This window comes from Manis javanica, chromosome 9, assembly GCF_040802235.1.
Source record: "Manis javanica isolate MJ-LG chromosome 9, MJ_LKY, whole genome shotgun sequence".
Lineage (NCBI taxonomy): Eukaryota > Metazoa > Chordata > Mammalia > Pholidota > Manidae > Manis > Manis javanica.
Window position 1 is genome coordinate 97,974,988 of NC_133164.1, and position 19,716 is coordinate 97,994,703.

The 19,716-nt window shown below is 35.8% G+C and overlaps 1 protein-coding gene across 1 annotated transcript; it reads right to left on the bottom strand.

Annotated features, from left to right (window-relative positions):
• Window positions 1-9,387: 9,387 nt before the first annotated feature.
• SYT4 (synaptotagmin 4) lies at window positions 9,388-18,801 on the bottom strand. Its single transcript, XM_017649747.3, has 4 exons — window positions 18,482-18,801; window positions 14,702-15,516; window positions 12,921-13,041; window positions 9,388-12,122 (listed from the first exon to the last, which is right to left on the bottom strand). The coding sequence occupies exons 1-4, from the start codon at window positions 18,513-18,515 to the stop codon at window positions 11,815-11,817; spliced, it is 1,278 nt and encodes a 425-aa protein (XP_017505236.2). The 5' UTR covers window positions 18,516-18,801; the 3' UTR covers window positions 9,388-11,814.
• Between the last annotated feature and the right edge of the window lie 915 nt (window positions 18,802-19,716).

Genomic DNA, 19,716 nt, shown 5'->3' on the forward strand with positions numbered 1-19,716 from the left:
GCACCACAAGGAACTCATTCAGCTTGCTTTCCACTGCAGCACCTTTGGGCTTATTGCTGAGCAATGGCACATGCAAATCATGGCCATAGCTAACTGGCATAGTGGAAACTGGAAGGACTCTGAAAAGGAATCCCTTAATTCGGCAGCAGGAAAAGGAAAATCTCACTGCTAGCACTGACAATGCTGGACGTCTGGGCTTATGGACAGCTTCAGACAGGAAGGCATTTGTTGTTTGCAATGTAATCACAGTGCCAGGGCAGTGGCAGGAGGAAGCTCCTCAAGGACATCACTAGAGCCCTCAAAACTTCCAGAACATCAGCACAGGAAGAGAAGCTGCCTGCTGAGTGGAAGAAAATGGCCAGTGCTGAAACACTGAAAACATGCACTGGTGTGCACATTGGGAATTCTCTCAGAGCTCTTAGAAACAGATGTGGGGCTGGGAAAGGAGAAATGGAAGATCAACTGAGAATGCGCTTGAGGGAGAATCTCGGTAATCGCCGATCATTACTCTGAGTATAATATTGGTTGTCATCCCTAACCTGTATGGCCAGAAACATAATAGCCTCTGAGAGATGAGGAAACAAGGAAAGCAAATTAATTCCTTACCCAATTAGTGAGTGATGGCTGATCCTTCCTTTCCTAGTCTTTCTGCATTGTCTTCTAGAGCTCTTATTCTCCTCTCCCACTTACAAATAATCAAACACCCTTAGGCTGCCCTTCCTCAGGGTGAGGGATTTGACTCAGATTCTCAGTAATGCATCCATCTCTGAACCCAGCTCCACATCAAACTAACCATCTACCAAGTCGAGCTCTTTCTTTGTGATAATGCAAAGGGTGTGATTAAGTCATGTAAATAGAAACATGAAGTACTAGAAAACTGCTAGTTTTATAGTATGCCAATACAGCTCTACAAAGGGGTATATAATTTTCTGATTTATATGTCAGTAGGTTCTACTAGCAGCACTGTTATTTACAAGGCGCTTTGCCAAAGTCTCATCTATTAAATGAAGATGTTAGGTGAACTAGATCTCTATGATATCTGCAAGACCTAAAATCCTGTCACTCATATTTTGATTAAAGTTTGAGATTTTGTAAGACTGCCCTGTATGTTTGTTGCCACTCTCGAATTTCCGGACTTCAGGATGTCACAGTGGGAAGTGGCAATCTTTCAGAGTAGGGGGGAGCTCTCTGTATTTAGACACCTTTAAGCTCACAGACCTAAATCCTCTGTGTTGATTTGAAAGTCTTTTTTGAGCATATCATGTTGTTGGTAACATTTTCATCTCTCAGAAGTTATTTCAAATCACAACTCAACAAAAGGGGCAGTCTCCTCTTCCCTGGGTAGAATTTCAAAGTGTGTTCCACTTTGCTTCTAGCATGCCCATGACAGATTTAGCCTTTTCACCCTCGTTGCAAAGGGAGAGTTCTCAATTTAAAGTAGATGACAGTCATGTTCCAAAGGTCAGGCACAATTTCTGAGAGTATTTCATGCTTAAGATTCAGGAGAGAAGGTCCTGAATACAATTTTCTTTTAAACTATTTTTTTTTCCTTTTTATTTGGGCCTTCCTAAATTAAGCAACTGGTTAAAAGTAAATATTAAAGCTACTTGCTTACATCCCCTTACCAATCTTTTTGATGTTGACTGATTAGGGCATATGCTTTTAAGATGATCAAGTACTAAATTGTTAAATACATTTTAAAAGGCATCCTAGTAAGAGGTTGGAAACAAGGTAACATATTAAGGAAACAGTGAGGTGACTGCCTCTTCTCATCCATTATTGGACAGTTGAAAATCCAAATCATGTCCTAGAGAATTCCAGGGAATCCTGCACTCTAGGTACACAACTTCAAAAAGCTTCCTATTAACTTTTTGTGGGCCTGGTTTCTTTCATTCAGGCATCTGTTTAACAAATGTTGACAAAGCACTCTGAATGTGTAAAGCCATAGTCCTAAGACCTGGGGATAAAGAAACTGGGTCATTACTCTAATAGGGCCAACATTTTAGCAGTTGTAGACAGAAAAGTCAACAAATAAGAATGTGTCCCTGATGAAGGGACACTGATCATACATCTGGAGGAAATTAAGGAACAAAGCATGCTGGGATTTGGGAGGCAAGGCATCTAAGACAGAAGGGGCAGGGCTTGAAAAGGTTCTGAGAGCAGGGTGTTTGCTGTGTTTCAAGCACAGGGAGTAGCGTCGTAGTGGTGGTGAGTTGTTTTCAATTGACAGGTTGTGTTTACAAACTATGTGTGTGGCTATGACAGTGGGAAAGCAATTGAATTACCACAAGATTTTGGAACTCAGTAACTGGACATTTGGAAGAGGCAATATTGAATCCTAAAGAATGAACAGGAAAAAAAACAAAGCATTTCTAGCTAAATCAATTTCATGGAAGGTGCTATTTCGAACTTTATAAACACCATGCTCTTGGGAAAACTGTCTCTTTTACCTGCAGAGAAGATAAATCTTGACAAGTCTGAAAGAAGTTACTGAGGGAATATGGCAGCAGCTGAGGTCCCAGTCAGTCTCTGAAGATGTCACCTGATCCTTTTACTTCTCATCTGTCACATCTGTGTGCAGATGATGATGAAGCAGCTGGGGAAGAACCACTACTGAAGAAAGGCCCAGACTGACCAAATACAGGTCTTGGTTTCAACATTCTTGCTTGAAATTTCTCTACTGTCTTTCTTTTCCAGACTGTCCTTCCTGAAAGAAGATGTGGAAGAATTGAATTGGCCAGAGTTTGTTAAATGACTAAATGATATCATAATAGAGCTAAGTTATCTTGGGTTCTACAGAAACACAGAACCTTAAAAATAAGAATGAAATCGATTTCCCTGTGCTAATAGTAGGGCTTAGATTGGGACCTTGACATCCTAATTGTAATCTGTATCTTGATGTGACACTGTTTCATATAGCCGCTTAGTAATTTTTCCAATGCACATATTTATGTGATCACTCATATAATCAAATTATACTTTCTTATATTTTATAGTAAATCATTATCACTTTTAAGCAAAAAATCTGGTCTGAAGTGCATGGAATGACTACTTTTTATTTATCTCAGTAGTGAAAAAGCCACCTAGCATGGTATGTACATTTCCTTTCTTATTTTACTAAAAATTGTATATATATCATTAATAGTGAAATGCTTCTTTCTAGTTTCATTAGCCAAAATATGTCTTCAGAAAGAGGTTACAATGTTTACACTACTCCTCTCTGGGAAAACATGATTGTGTTCCCCCCAAATTTATATACTGAGGTCCTAACGCCCTAGTACATCAGAATGTGACCGACCGTATTTGGAATAGAGCCTTTAAAGAGGTAATTAAAGTAAATGAGGTCAAGTGGGCAGGCCCTAATCCAATATAATCAGTCTTTTTAAGAAGAGATGAGGAGGCAGAACACATACAGAGAAGACCAGGTGAGGACTCTGGAAGAAAGAGGCTAACTACAAGCCAAGGAGAGAAGCCTTAGAGAAAGCAACCTTGAAGACACCTTGATCTTGGACCTCTGACCTCTAAAATCATGAGAAAATAAATATCTCTCATGATATCTATAAATATCTTTAAGACACCTTCTCTGTATTTGTGACAGCTACTCTAGAAAACTAATATCCTATCTGTCCTTTTTGTACATTCGTCAAAGTGCAGACTTACACTTTGCTATTGTCGTATTCTGAGTTGAGTTCAATCTCTCCCCTCCTGCAATAATCTTGAGTAAAGTCTTCCTTGCTATGTTTAGCCAGCATCAGAATAATTATTCTTTAACAGTGGTAGAATCCAGAACTGAATGTGCGTAGCTTTTCCACTAAAAGTTTGTAAGAGCTACTGTCTAGTCCTCTAACCATGCTATTATACACACTGTATAATTCTTTAAGTTGTATTGTTTGCTTCTATTATAATTGTTTGAATAAAATGATTACATTAAAAAAGTGATAGTCACATTCACCTTTACACAGACTTCAGCAATATTTGCCATAGTATGATTATCTTTACGGCTTTTGGAAACTTAAGGTACAAAATTTTGTTTTTGCTCCTAGATGTTACGGAAAGCACTCAGGACTCTGCCTGTATATATTAATATGCATGAACGAAGGCAGAGCTGCTTTAATATAGCAAAAAAACAGGTTAACAAAAAAATATTGAGGTTTTAATTAGTCCAAGATAAAACTTTTTTCTAATTTAATTTTTTTAAGAAAGCATTTTTATACAGGTGGTATTGTCCACTGTTTCATTTATCTACTCTCCTCAGTCATCCCCTGTCCCGATCAGGAATGGTTTGGAATTTTCCTAACTCAAAGAGCTTTTTTCTGTTTTCTGTGCATTTGGTTCTATGTTACCTTAACCTTGAACTTGCTCTGAAATTCTCTGTCCCTCCAGCCTTATACCATTTTTCCATCCACAAATTTTCACCCTTGGAAATACAAAAATTAACCTCTGATAAGTTGCCAAACTTGCAAATGATAAAAAACAGTATCTTTCCTACCTTCTTCACAGATTTGTTGTAAGGATTAAATATTAAGGTGGATATAACAGCATGTTGTTTCTAGAGGAAGTTGAACTACTAATAACAAATATCAATACCTATTTTAAAAGACCTGCAGTTCAATTTATTGGTTGTTTTTTTTTCTATTTTTGCCTTCTTGGATTTGAAAAATTTCAGTACACATTTTCTGTAAACCTGCCTCCACACAGCTAATCATTTTCCCTGCTATCCTATATAATCTGGACATTTTGCTATGGTGAAATTATTATGAAACCTTTTTTAAAGAGGAAGAAGTTGAGAACAGAAACATTTAATAACAAACAGTCCTCACACAGCCAGTAAGAAATGACATCAAGATTCAAAGCAAGGGAGACTAAATATGCAACTCATGATTTTTTTATGCATTATGATAATGAAATAATGAAAATATCATTTTATGTGAGAGAGAAGTTGACTTGATAAGGCAATTAAATCCATTTATATTTTACCCACAAGAAATCAAGAACTATGAAATTTCACCTAACAAAGGACATGAATAAAAATGTTTCCTTTAAGGTAAATTCCTAGGAGTGGAATTCCTGGGTCAAATGGTATTTCTATTTTGAGGAACCTCCATACTGTTTTCCACAATGGTTGAAATAGTTTACATTCCCACCAGAAGTCTAGGAGGGTTCCCCTTTCTACATGTCCTTTAAACTAGGAAAAATACTTTGTAGTAGGTAGAAAACCAAGCCTGTCAGTTCTCTGTTAAAACAGAAAACAGCATTCTGTTAAAACATCATTTGGCCTCATAATCCACCTCAACACAATTTTCCAATGGTCATGACCACTGGATCAGCATTGGTATTCAAGATGACGCTGAGTTGTCCTCTTTGCTTCAGACTCTCAAATGAATGGTCAGAGAAGTAGACAGTAGCTCTTATAAACTTTTAGTGGAAAACCTATGCACATTCAGTTCTGGGTTCTACCACTGTTAAAGAATAATTATTCTGATGGTGGCTAAACATAGCAAGGAAGACTTTACTTGAGATTATTGTAGTAGGGGAGAGATTGAACCCAACTCAGAATACGACAAAGATAACTGGGGATTTACAAATCAAGCTGCAGAGTGAGGGGTCGGTGGATGGAAAATTAGAAGAACTTTGAGATATCAAGGGTAGAGACTTATTAACAGGCTTCATAGAATTCTTGCTAAAGGTAAGCCAGGGACTTAGTTATCAAAGGAGGAAGATGAGGAACTTGATCAGATAACAGGAGTGGGGGAATTTTAATAAACTGTCTTATCAGGATTCTTTTCTAAAACTGGACTCAGCAGGCTGGGATTGAAGCCAAGACAAGAAGAGGGCTCAGAAGAGCTGGATTGAAATCTGGTCAAGCAGGAAGTCTCTGTTACCAAGGACTTGTTATATAATTTGTGTTTAAAACACAAACAACACCAACAAAAACCTGGGGAATTAATTCAACCGTGGATGCCCAGTATTTTCAGTATTTGCCATATGTCTGACATTATCCTAGGAACTGGAAATGAGAGAAGCAAAATGCATGATTCTGTGCCAGCTTAAAAGCAGGTCATGGTTATTCTCGTACACACACTGGGGATTTTGTAGTCATGAGGCTCTAGGTTCCATCCCATCTCTGCCACTGTGTGGCTTTAAATTAGATAAGATGCTGAGATTTATCTTTATCATCAGTAGAACTAGATGGGCTATTATCTCCATTTTGGGTTGTGCTGCACATTAAAGGGTAAGACATCAATTAGAGAAAGCATTGTAAGTTTTCAATTTCAATCCAATCAATATTTGAGTTACCTACTACCATGACAGTTATTGGGGATACTATAGTGCCTATCACAAGAAAATTCCTCATCAAGAAAGAATATAAACCGACAAGAAATGTCAGGTGTAGGGTGGTGGCTGTTGGTACTAAAAGGAATACAGCAGTAGTGTCACTAGCATTATCAGTATTCTTTGTGACCTGGGTCAGAAGCCAACTTGGGGTTGAGAACTAGACCTATTTCTCATCCAAAACTTCTGTGCCTTTATGGGTTCTCTATTGAAAAAAATGACTTAAAAATGTAACAGCCTGAAGCAATACTTCAGTATGCTCATTTGTGCCTTCTCCATCTGAGCCATCCAGATGTTTGAGCTGCAGGCCTGGACATCTGTGTGCTTGCTGTGATTTCCAGTTGTTCTCTGTGTGACCTTGCACAGACAACCTCAGGAGATCCTTCAGTATTTCCATGTTTTTAAAAATCTTTTGCTTAGATGAGCTTTGGTATTCATCGGGTCATATTTCATGTGTGCTGTAAACCTCAATGTTAGGATTTCAAATCATCCACAGAAGAGGTTCAAGCCAAATTCATCTTAGTTGCTTTTAAATGACCTTTTCCTGACCTCAAATAATGTCCAGTCAAGGAAATCAAAATCACTTTCATACTAGCTCAGTACAAGAAATTGGTAGTGTAAATCCAATTCTAAGAAACAAACAATAAAACATAGCTCACCCCAAACTAATTTAAAAAGGTTTGAGATATCAATTATAAAATCTATGGCTTCTCATATATAATGAATTATATCAGAACGATAAAAAAAATCCTTTCATATCTTTGCAGCAACATTTTTCTACTCAATTCTTGAAAAATAATGGTTTTGACAATTCTTTTCCATATTATAATCAATTAAATTTGATTCAAATCTGATATTTATGTGGCTCAAACTTTAGTTAAAAAATATTCATTGTGCTTACTATATGTAACCTAGGTACTGCAGAAATGTAAAGAAAAAAAAAACATGCATGAGCTTTGCTTGTAAGGTGAAACTAAACACATGTTCCCAAAAAAACATTTAAAATTGATTTTGTGAGGGAATACTACATAGGCATAAAAAAGCAATAAGGCTCTTTCTATATGCAGCCTAGGAATGATCTCCATGGTATATTGTATAGCATGTTTTTGTTCATCTAATAAACAGGGAAGTATAAATATATAAACACATTTGTTTATATTAAAAATTAGAAGGATTAAACCAAAACTTTTAAGTCATTGTGTAAGGGAGAGGAGGTAATGATTGAATACAGAAACAGAAGATGGGCTTCTGTTAATGACTTTGCTTTGTAAATTTATCTTTAGAAAAATATAAATATTTCATATAGCTATAAGACAAAATTGAATTTAAAAATCAATTTCTTAAAAATAGAAACAGATGTAAAAAAATTTGCTTAAATGAACAAGCTGGTGGCATAATCACACAGGAAACAGCTGAACAGATTTTTAAAAGCAGTCTTCTAAACTTATGCATTCCTAGGGAGATGTACATTAAAAACAAAGAACTGCCCCCAAAGCATGTTGAATATTATTAATTTTCAGAAATCATATTGGTGGTAGTAATGTTAGTATTGTTATTCCTCTTTTAAAGAAATGATTATAAAAGACTTTCCTATCTTCTACTTTTCCCCTTAACAGCTTTATTGAGGTATGATACACACATAATAAACTGTATAAATAAGGTATGTGATTTGATAAATTTTGATACATGTGTATACCCATGAAACCACCATCACAATCAATTATTTTTGAGTAGCTTTCTATTGTGTAGATATAACACAATTCACGTATTCATTCACCTGCTTGTGAATATTTAGGTTGAAACCAGTTTTTGACTATTACAAATAAAATGGCTGTGAAAATTCATGTACAACTCTTCATGGAATCATATGGTTTCATTTCTCCTAGGTAAAAATGGAATGTCTGGGTTATATGGTAGGTGTATTTTTAACTCTTTAAAGAAACTGACTACTTGTTTCCCAAAGCAGTTGTACATTTTACTTTCCCACCAGCAGTGTAGGAAAGATCTAGTTTCCCATATCCTCATCAACACTTGACAAGTCCAAACTTTTGAATTTCAGTCACTCTAATAAGTGTGCAGTGGTACTTCACTGTGGTTTTAATTAGCATTCCCTAGTGACTAATTGCCTTGGAAAATCTCAGTGTTTCTGGTGGTGTTTGGCAGGTAGACATACTTAAAATTTATTGGAGCACTTAAATCTAATGACCAACTAACTCTTTTAACATACCTCTACACACTTTTAATACAGTTAATATGACTTGAGACAAAAATATAACAGCAGGAAATTTTAGTGGTGTCCCATTTACAAAGCTATTTTTCCAAGTGTGATGACAGAGAACACCTCCTTGTAGGAAAGGGCTGATCCTCCCAGGGGTTGGAGCTGCTGTTCCACTGACCTCAGTTAGTGTCTGATGGGAACACTGCAGACGTCCTGGGCTCCTTCCCCCAACTCTTTCTAAGAAGTAATAAGACTTCTGTTTCCACACCATTTTACTAACTAACTCCACCCAGTGCGAGGACACGGGAAAAATGAAAAAGACTATAAAGGCAGCAATGTGAAATAAGTAATGAAAGAATAAAATGAGAAATAGGTCGAAAGTGAGAAAAAAGGAAGAGAGGAAGAGTAAATAAAGAATGGTGATTTTAAAATAGCAGAACGAAACAGTAAATAAAACATGAAAAGTGACTACACTTTGAAAAGGAGAAGTCAGAGGATGCGGGCATGAGCCCTTTAAGAGTCTAACCGAGTGGAGTGGTGGGCCTTCTGGAGGAGGGTGGTGTGGCCACGAGCTCCTTCCACCACTGCCCAAGGGCGTGTGCGCCGACTGTGATGCTCCTTTAGCCTCAGGTTTGCTTCTTTATAATAGGGATAATGATCACTGTTCCAGATGATCGGTTTGAGGATTTAAAAAAAAAATTTAGATATATGGAAGATCTTAGTGCTATTCTCTAATCTACATTTGGAGATCTATTAGGAAACTTGAGAGCTTAGAAATAAATAAGAGAAGCCTCATTATGGACTCCACTGGCAGAAAATTTGCATTAAACGGTTTGGGCAAAAGCAGCAATTTATTCATTTTTACAAACGTGGTCTTACAAACATCATACAGAGCTGGCACAAAAGAACAGACACCATCTCATACACCATGCTTCCTCCCAAATCACTTCTATTGAGTTACAACGTCAGAACAAGTCAGTTACTGAGTTACACAGTTCTTCAAACATGGATACCTCCCCTTTAGGGTGGTTAGATTGGCTAATCAGACAAACAATTAATTTACATGTTTAATACAGTGCAGGATTTGTAACAGAATTCAGGATATTCACATTGATATTGTAATACATTATAAAACAGTACAGCTTTCAGAAGATGATGGGATCACATCTGCCCCTGCCTGTTTCAATTCCTTTCTAGCATTTTTCTTTCTTGTCTTAAAAGCAGTTGCAAATACTTGTACTCAACTTTTCACACTCAATAACACTTTAAATTTTAAAAACTAAAAACTATTTACAAATTATTCATTATAATTTTCAAAGTATTTATTGTTGGCTTTGTTGTTCCACTTAAAAAAAAATCACTCTCCAACTACCACTATTAACTTCAGGCCATTGTGAAGGATACTTAGAGTTGACTTCCTCACAACTTTTCAGAGCTCCAAATATATTTACTATATTCCATGGCCCACGATACCAAATACACATACATAAAGGCCATTTGACTTCCTCAAGCCCCACACTGACTACAATTTATTTCATGTTTCTTTCTTAGAAATGCTGACTGGACCAAGATGCTGTGAGGGGACTTTGTGGTGTAATGAAGACAATGATTGAGGAATATTCTTTTTAATCCCAAAGTCATCTTAAAGCACAAAAAAGAAGTTGACGTCAATCTGTGTACACACAGAATGTAAAACATTTTCTTTACATTAGGAATAGTCATAAAAAGCATGTAGAAGTTGTTTTGAAAATGCATCATCATAGAATTTGCAAACACTATGATAATGAACACATTCTCCAAAACTGCTGAAGGACTGACACAAAACCTGACTCAAAATGTAAATTTTCAGTAGACTTTATGTCTAACTTGCATATTTAGTAATTCAACTGTACCGAGTTTTACTCATACTTCTCTAAAAAGCAAATGTAGTGACATTAACTCAAGTTAATTCTTGCCAAATAATCACAGGGCAATGCTTTACTCTAACAGGTTTTTAATGAATTTGTAGCCCTGGATCTGGAAAACAGTACAAGACACACGTCTATTAACTGTTCCATAGACAACAGCTCAAGACAAAATTAGCCTAGAAAAGAGAGTGAAACATACTTTGTTGTGCTAATTTGACAGCCTAAATATATTGTGTGTGAACATACGCAAATTACATTAAGCTTGCTGTATAACATTTTTTTAGTCTTATTACTTAATTTGTTGTTTCAAGTAACGCTTTCTATCTGGCATTGGTTAAAACATCAGTCTTTTTGTTTGTTTTCCTTTTCAAATGGTAGCTTAGTCCTTCCTGGGGAAGAACAAGCTAAATGAAGTCTTAGCCATGCCCCTTCTGTGTACAAGGGATAGCCTTGAACATACACCTGTGTACTATAGATACCTCCTATAAGAAAACTGCATTTCTTAATGGATTTCTAGCTGAAGTTTATTTCTTTGCCCACTAGCTAATTCAACAACTTCATAGAGGTAAATAGGGCTTTCTTAGATCACACTGATGCTTGTAATAGGCAGTAAATAATTCAACACAATGGTTCTTCTGTGAGATTATATTTTACATTTTGACTCACATATAACCTTAAGGGGGAGAAAAATAATATTTCAGCCACAGTGTTCTCAACTCAGTCCTTTGATAAAATGATTTCTCAGCTTGTTTGCTGTCCTTCTGAGACAAACCTGTTACTCTTTTTATGATAAAATTGTACCAAATAATTCCAAGCCAAAGAGAAATGATCATATACTTTTAAATGCAGGACAAGCATTTGCACATGACATAATCAGTAAAAACAAACTAGAGAACATTTCTTTAATATCTTTGGATGTAAAGAAAAGATTGATTTCCCCACCTGAATAAAAATGGATGAATTTTCGTAAGAGAAGCCATGCTTTTCATTTCCAAATCCTAAAGATCACATTGATTTCCAGGGACATGTCCCAGGAAGATCATCACCTTTTAACCACATCCACAATTTGGGATTGTAGCACAGTATTCATAAAATGCTTGACTATTCTTACTTATACCATTGGTAACCTGCAGGGGAAATTGAACATCTTTTGAAAACCTATCCAACTTTTCTAATAAAGGGGGAAATTATCACAATACACATTTACAGTTACCTTCTGGTCTGCTATTTCAATCCATTTCTAACAACAAAAGAAAGATAGCTGCTTCTTAAAAGCTTGTAATCATGTATAAAAAACAGAAAATTGCTCCTTGCCTAGTAAAAATCATTAAGTTCCAACTCATCCTGGCTAGGATGCTAACCATCACAGAGCATGTGCCACTTGGCAATTTGTCTCCTGGGATAGTCACAGATCTCCTTCCAGTGCTCGCCACCGGTTCCTTCCGCCAATGCTCCCAATACCAGCCGCCCAATCACCTCATTTCGGGATCCCCTTTCGGAATCCAAAACCAAAAACTCAACACTTATCTCTTCAAGACCCTCACAAGGAATATCAAAGACAAACAGTTCATTGAACACTGCGTTGGGGGTGCATTTCTTCACATGAGTCTTCTTCTTGGAGATCCTCTTTTTGGCATGATACAGGTTCACTTTAACATAGGGATCTGCAATGGTAAACAGCAGACATTTCACTGACAAAACCCGGCTGGAGGACTGATCTCAAGATAACAGTGCCCTTGGAAATTACTGCATGCCAATAAAATGTAATTGCAATGAAAATGTGTCAAAACAAAGTGAAACTATGAGTAAAGCTTGATGCTAATGAAGTGTATCTTTCTAGACCTCACAATCCCCCTCAAGGTAATTAGTGTTATGTCCAGTTTGTGTAGAGATTAAGAAAAATACTCAAGTTACCATGCTAAGAAATTGAAGGATTAGGATTTGAACTCAGATCAATTTATCAACTGATGTGTTCTTTCATTAAAAAAAATATACAAGTTTTTCTTTGTAAAATTTGTCATAAAACTAAAAGCTTATTCTTAAAGCAGATACATAAGGAATTACTTCCTTATGTATCTGCTTTAAGAAGTGTAAGGGGAATCCAGTTCATTTAAAATACTAAAATTAAGAACTCTTCTCCCAAACCTGCACTTTATTTCCATTGTTGTACTTTGGCAATGGCCTCTCACACTGCATTTATCACTGTTTTCTGCTTCAACCCCATTCAGATATCTACCATGTACTGGCTTTGGCTTAGATCTTAGAACTACATAGTTTTCTTCTTGCTAATAGCATTGGCTCACATCATCATGCCTTAAAATGAGAAACATAAAAACAGTCACATCACTTGGAGTCATGAATAAAATGTAAATTAAAATCATGATGATGTTAGATGTTAACTGTTTTGCCCAATGTAGTACTCACTTATACACTGAGCCTGAGTTTTGCCGAAGCATTCTTACCTGAAAGTCCAGACACATCAGATTTAGGCAAGTGTCGAGCTTTTAAAACAACCACAGTGAGAGTATTTGTCGTGGACTGATAGCAGAGAGAGATCAGTAACTCACCACGTCCTGAAGACTTCTAAACAAAAAAAAGACATGTGATAAGTATTTTTATTATTTTAGTTTTGACATTTTTACTATACCAACATTTTAAAGAAACATAATAGATTTTTTATTTAAATCTAATTTTCCTACTTATTTTTTATTTATTATCTAAGGAACTCGAGTAACTACAAGCGTGTGTACAACATCACCACCTCCTAAAAAGAACTGCCTGCCATCTCGTGGTTTCTTTAGATACTGCAGGATGGTAAAATTTGTAGTGAGTTAGCCACACCCATGAAATGTTTAGAAGGATAGAGTATAATCTGTATGAAGGTAATTTTAGCTTTTGCTTTTTAAGTGAATCTTTACTTTTAGAAGTTATTAATAGTAAAATTTTTTTCTTGAATTGATCTGTATAGTGCAAAATTACTCATGTTAAGTTTGATTTGATTTTAAATTCTTTAGCACTGACATTACAGGAAATTGAATTCAGACCAACTGAAATTTATTCTAACCCTCAACACTCTCCTGGCCAAGATGGCTAACAGAGTTAAAACTTCCCCCAAAGTCCTCAGTTAATCCAAGGAATTTATTGAATATTGGCAAGAACTGCCTCAATTATTGAGGGGTTGTTTTTGACCACTATTATAGGATTCTTCTTTGCATTCTACTTAAATGTTGTACTTTAAAGATATTAGGTAAGATAACCAAAAACTCAAAGTACAAGTTTTAACTGAAAGGAACAAAATGCATACTTGGGACTTGATAATGACTAAGAATGATGGCTGGCCCGAACTTCTAAAACATTAGTATATTGTCATACAAAAGCTGACATAAGGTGACTATGAATAAGCAGTCCAAGAAAAATCAGAGTAGGAAACACATCTTCATTCCCAGAATGCCACTAAACAGACGGGTGTCTCAAACAAGCTACTTGATGTTTATGTACCTTGATTTTCATTTATTTCAATAAAGAGACAAAAGTAAGGATATGGTTGAAATAAACTTTGTTATTCTGTAAAATATGCCTTCTAGACAGAAATAATTCTGAAATAACACAGTTGGAATCAACTGAGATCAGTATTTAAAGTAGAAATAGGTTCAAATATGACTAATATGTTTTATTATTTTCTAAAAATCTCGAACTACCAAAGCAGTATGACTATGAAAGCCCAGTAATTCACTTGCTATTATACAACACAAAGATGGTAATTTATAATTTGCTAAGATGTGATGTCTCTTCCTTAAAAAGCAATTCTATGAAAAGTCAATACAACTTCCAAATCCTCCAGATGAATTGATTTAATTTTAAATTTCAATTTCAAATTCAATTATCCTGACCTTGAAGTATCTTTGTTAACTTCCTTATGAATAAGAAATATGTGTGTGCACTTTAAGTGGCAGTCTCGGTCAAAATATTTGTGAAAAAATTTAACAAAAATATTTATATAAATGATAAATATCCATAAAGAAGGCCTATTTATTTTACATAATTAAAATTTAAGCACTCCAGTTTTGGGTTAAATTTTCTTTCATCTATTCTATTTTCTGGCTTCCCATTTGATTAGATTAATAATAATTAAACATGGTAAGATGATATGTACAAAACTTATTATTTGAATGAAAATCCTCTCTATACAATAAAGCTATGTAAAAGATTGTTTGTAAATATTGAAGTACTAAAAATGAATTACCCTAACATTTCTCTTGATAATCTCTCTGTTCATTAACATTTTTCCATCAGATAATTCAATTCCTGTGAGAGGAATAAGGACTTCTCCAATGATATCATCTCTTGAAAACCTGTCAAAACTCAAGATTGTGAAGTGCAAGGCCAACTCTTGGATCTGGGTGTAGGGGATCCCATAGAATGTAAAGGTCTCATCAAAAGCTGGGTCCAAGGTCTTTCTCAGAACTCTGGTTTTCACTTTATGCTTCTTTTCTGGGAGGATCGTCATTTTGATGTATGGGTCAGAGGTCATCGACTGCTCATCCATGGCAGGCAAGCCACGGGCTTCCTTGATATTTACCACAAATGCTTTCCTCTCAAAGTTGTACTCTAAGGAGAAGAAGAGGGTTCCCAGCTTCTCTTGTTTCTCTTCTGAAGTAAGGGAAGTGCTGGACTTTAAGCTATCAGGGGAAACCATCTCTTTTTCACCTTCTGAAGAGAGCTTTGGGGTCACATTCTCCAGATGAGAAGGGTTGCCAGCTTTGTGGTTTGTCTTGGGAAAATTGCCATTGAGATCTCTCTTCTCAAGGTCAAGATGCAATGAATTCTTTGGCACAGCTTGTTTATTCTTTACTTCATTTTTGTCATCTGATCCAAACTTCTTTTTGCTGTTTAGGTTTTCAGGGTAAATATCAACTCCCTTTAGCACATGCACAAATTTATATGGAGGCGTCTTGTTAGACTTGGATGATTTTCTCTGACAGCAAATCCATGCAAACAGAGAGACTGTGAAGACCAGGCCAAATGCACTGAAGATCCCCACCACTGTAGGGATTTCATCTGAAAAATCAAATGACCAATAACACACATTAAAGGAGCAGAGCTGGAGAAATGAAAGCATACTTAGAAGTGGCAATTGCTGGAGGGTGCACAGATTGAATTATTTCCCAAATGTTCTGGGTATGAGTTATATACACACATCACATCACTTGTAGAAATAAACATATTTCTGTGTGACACACAGAAAAAAAACTTCATTTCAGTAGTTTTTTATAAATAAAATGAAAAGATGAAATTGGGTCTGGGTCAAGGATGGGGGATGCTAAATGACCCTGACCTACCTTGCTTTTCTCAGAGAACATGAGTCAACTATAGCATGATGGGTCAGTACTAATTCCATTATGTTTTCATTGACATTTTGAAGCTTTTCAGAATCATCAATTCTAAGTGACTGTGGAACTCTAAATGCACATTTTTCAAAAAGTGAGAGATTCTGTATTCTTAGTAGTTCTTTATTTACCCAAGATTCAAGTAGAAAACATCTAGGGACTTAGTGGTTTTCACGTAATTTAAAGAAATGGTGGAATATTATCTGCCATTCTTACAGACTCATTAATAATTTCTATCCAAATTATGAAACACTGGTAAAAGAAATGTACATATGTTAGGGGAAAAGAATAAAAAGATGAACAGCAGGGTATTAATACATAACTTATAACACTACAAACTCCTTTTATACCAACCCAAAATTTCTCAGTGAATTATCCAAAGTTCAAATAATTGCACTTAAATAAGATAAAAACTAAACAATGGTTATAGGAGAATCATCACTGCTTAATGTATAATGACAAGAGTGTGTATAGCTAATTAAGAGTTAAATATTATCCATAACTGACTTTTTTCCCTAGCACATTTCCACATGGCAAATGGTAACCAAATTGAAATTGGCATCCTTTCCTTGATTGAGGGCACATTAAATTACTGACATTAGGTAACACTGATTATGCATGAAGCTTTTCATATTCCATATGTAGGCATATTTCTCCAACAAATGATCAGCAACGCTGTTTAAGTAAAAGCAGTATTGCTCTATCTGGACACAGTGCATCTACTGAGTCAATGTTTAATACAATCAAAGTGAAAATAACTAATGTAATATTACCTACACTTAGTTCAACTCCAATCCACTTTTTTTTTATTTCAAATAGTGAATAATAAAGTTAAAAGGCCAAGTCAAAAAAGGGTTAAGTCTTTTTTAAAAAAACCTGGAAGAACAATCTTTTGTTACTCCCCTTCCCCATCCCCCCAAATCTTCTGCCTATTTACTTCATAATCATGAAGCTGAACTTAAAGAATATAAGATTAAGAAAGGACAAATAAGAGTTGAAATATTTAAGAAGATAAAAAGCAAAAAATAAACAAAAACAAAAAGCCCAAAACAAAATAAAAAATTCTCTAGCTTAATTATATCAATAAACTGAATCATGTAAAGATGAAAAATAAACCTTGAATTCCCCAAATAGAAAAAGCAGGGAATGCTATAGAAAAATAATAAGGCAAGAACTAAAGATAATCAGCTAAACTTAGTATCAGGTTTTCAGTTTTTCCTTCTACTCAAGTCTTTGTGGAGGAAAAAAAATTATCCATCCCTGTACTCTAAGAATCCAACTCCAAGAAGCAAAAGCAAAGTTGTGAACTAAGGCAATTCTGCAGCAAGAACAATAAAAGCAATATAAAATTACCTTCATTTTTTTTTCTATAAATCCTGATCGGTCAAGTTAGAAAATATTTCATAGTCTGAAAATGCCTTAGTATTAGAAAATTTCTCATTTTCAAATGAGAAATTGGGAATAAACATCACAAAACTATAAAATCAATCATCCAAATGGAAGAATGTGAAACTCATTTCTGAATATAATATCATAAATTTTCTCTATTTAATACTTATGCAAAATGGCAAACTATTCAATATGATGTGGAAAGACTTACCTGCTCCTTATGTATTCCCTATGGTGAGGTCTTAAGCTTTTGATAGTAAATATTTCAGTCAGTTCACTCAGTTTAATAACACTTACCATGCATTTGTAGATAGCATTCCTTATTCACAAACTTCTATAAAATACCCTAATTTTTTTTTGGAATACTTATAAAGTGAGTACAAGTTTGATCTCTTTCTTTGGAATATAATGGGAACTGAAAGTACTACTATTTTTTATTTGAAGAAATACACCTGATTTTTACTTACTGAAAAAGAGGAGAGCAAAGTTGCCAAATTTTATTATAGGAAAAAGGAAACTGAAATGGCAAACAGTAATGTTAATTCTAGTTTTCAGTAGATTTTAGTTACCTGTTTGACCTGCAACACTTCCCTCAACTCTCTGGGCTTTAGTTACCTCACCTGTGAAATGAAACGGGGCTAAGCTAGTCTATTTCAAATATCCCTTTAACCCCAGCATCATAGATTTCTTTTTCTTCCACTAGCAACATATTTCAAGGATAGAAGGAAAACATAGCAGAGAAAACATCCTTATGGTACACTCTGTACTAAAATATACATCCCAAACCCCATATACACAAGTTGTTTTATACAGAGATCAAGCCCTTATATAATCACTGAAACATTTGGCTTCCCCGAATAAGTTAAATACAGATTTACCTACAAATAAAAATCACCTACAGAATTAATGAAACCAGCAAGCAAACAACAGACTCCCTTCCTTTTACTGAGCGCGTGCTGTAATTTATAGAGCTACCTTAACGTTTAGGAACTTCTTGGATGTACAATCGCCCTGGCAAAAGGCAATTTCAAGGAGAAAGATACTAAGGCAGGGAGAAACAACAGAAATAAGCCACGATAGCCCGTTTACTCTTTTCATTTTCCTTTCAGATAACCTACCTACGAAATCTATATTCAACATCCCGCGGAAAAAAATCCAAACCAAACCAAAACAAACAAACAAAAAACCGAAAATCCACTCGGAGTATTCAAGAACAATCACAGTTGTAAGTTGGGTAACTTGCTTACCGAATTCTTCCCGGCTGGTAGTAATCGGAGCCATTTTTTTGCTGCGTGCTCTGTCCGAGGTGCTGAACGGAAAACTCCCTGGCTGATTCACTTGCCCGGATCGGAAGCTCCGTCTTTCCCGAGTGCTGAAAACAACAGCGCAGAACCCAGGGGACCTGCGCCTGGAACAGGGAGGAGGCAAAGAGAGAGGTCCACTCGCCCGCGCACAGTGATTTGCCGCCCCTGTTCCTGTTTTGGCTGTTTGAAAAGCTCGTCTCGGAGACTCTAGACGTGGCTGAAACCCGAATTGACGCAATCCTGACGCTACTGGGTTGAAATCAGCACCTGCCCCCGTCCCCTCCTCCCTCCAAGCCTCTCCTCGCCCCTTCCTTCTTTCTTCCTCCCTTCCCTTCTGAGGATTTAACACACACTCATCAATTATTTTAACTGTTGGACTACTGAAGATTAGCTTTGCTATTCTTTGGGGGCTCAGAGGCACACGGAACTGAGCCCCGAAACTCATCCCTGTTAGTTCCTAACATAAAAATCTCCTAATCATCTAGCTCAGTAATATGTGTGTGAATTATCACAGTAATGAGATTACAGACGTTATTTAACAGAAGAGTAAGAAGAGAGAAATTTCTGCATCAAATGCCCCATTGAGACATGCAAGAATGTTTTCTTGTCTCTAAATATTTCTTTGATATATTACAATTACGTTAGAAAAAATCCACTGCCCATTGATCCATTTGAAATAAGTTTCCCCACTATAATCACTTATTTTCTAAGAAATTATTAGTCTAAACATTTTGCTAATGCTGTTGCTCTATCTGTCTGTCAGTTTTCTTCCTTTTAATATCTGACATTTGACCAGTTAAAGTACTTAAGAACAGATGGGGATAATCCTTTCTGTATTCAGACTCACTCTCAGTTATGACTTTTGCATATAATGAGACTGCTTTTGGAATGATGTTTCTGGTTGAATGTCCTGACTTCTAATAGGTTTGTGCAAAATAGTTACAAAAAAGCAGACCAAAATCTAAAATGAATGATATCAATAATTATTGGTTATGTTCAAAGGAAAAACTTTTTTTTTCTGAATTGATGGTATTCCTTGGGTTGTAGAACTGGGAAAAATATGGTGTCAGATTCTGATTAATTTGATCTGAAGGTGGCTTTTTTTTAAAACAAATGTTTAGCCATTTTCCAGAAGGGAGAACTCAGACTGTAATTCCAACTGTCAATTATTGCTCCAC

Coding starts and splice junctions, on each gene's coding strand:
- SYT4 (XM_017649747.3), bottom strand. CDS start 18,515: ATGGCTCCGATTACTACCAGCCGGGAAGAATTCG. Junction 13,042..14,701: donor TTATCAAGAGAAATGTTAGG/GTAATTCATTTT, acceptor TTTTTTGTTTAG/AAGTCTTCAGGACGTGGTGA. Junction 12,123..12,920: donor TGATGTGTCTGGACTTTCAG/GTAAGAATGCTT, acceptor TTACCATTGCAG/ATCCCTATGTTAAAGTGAAC.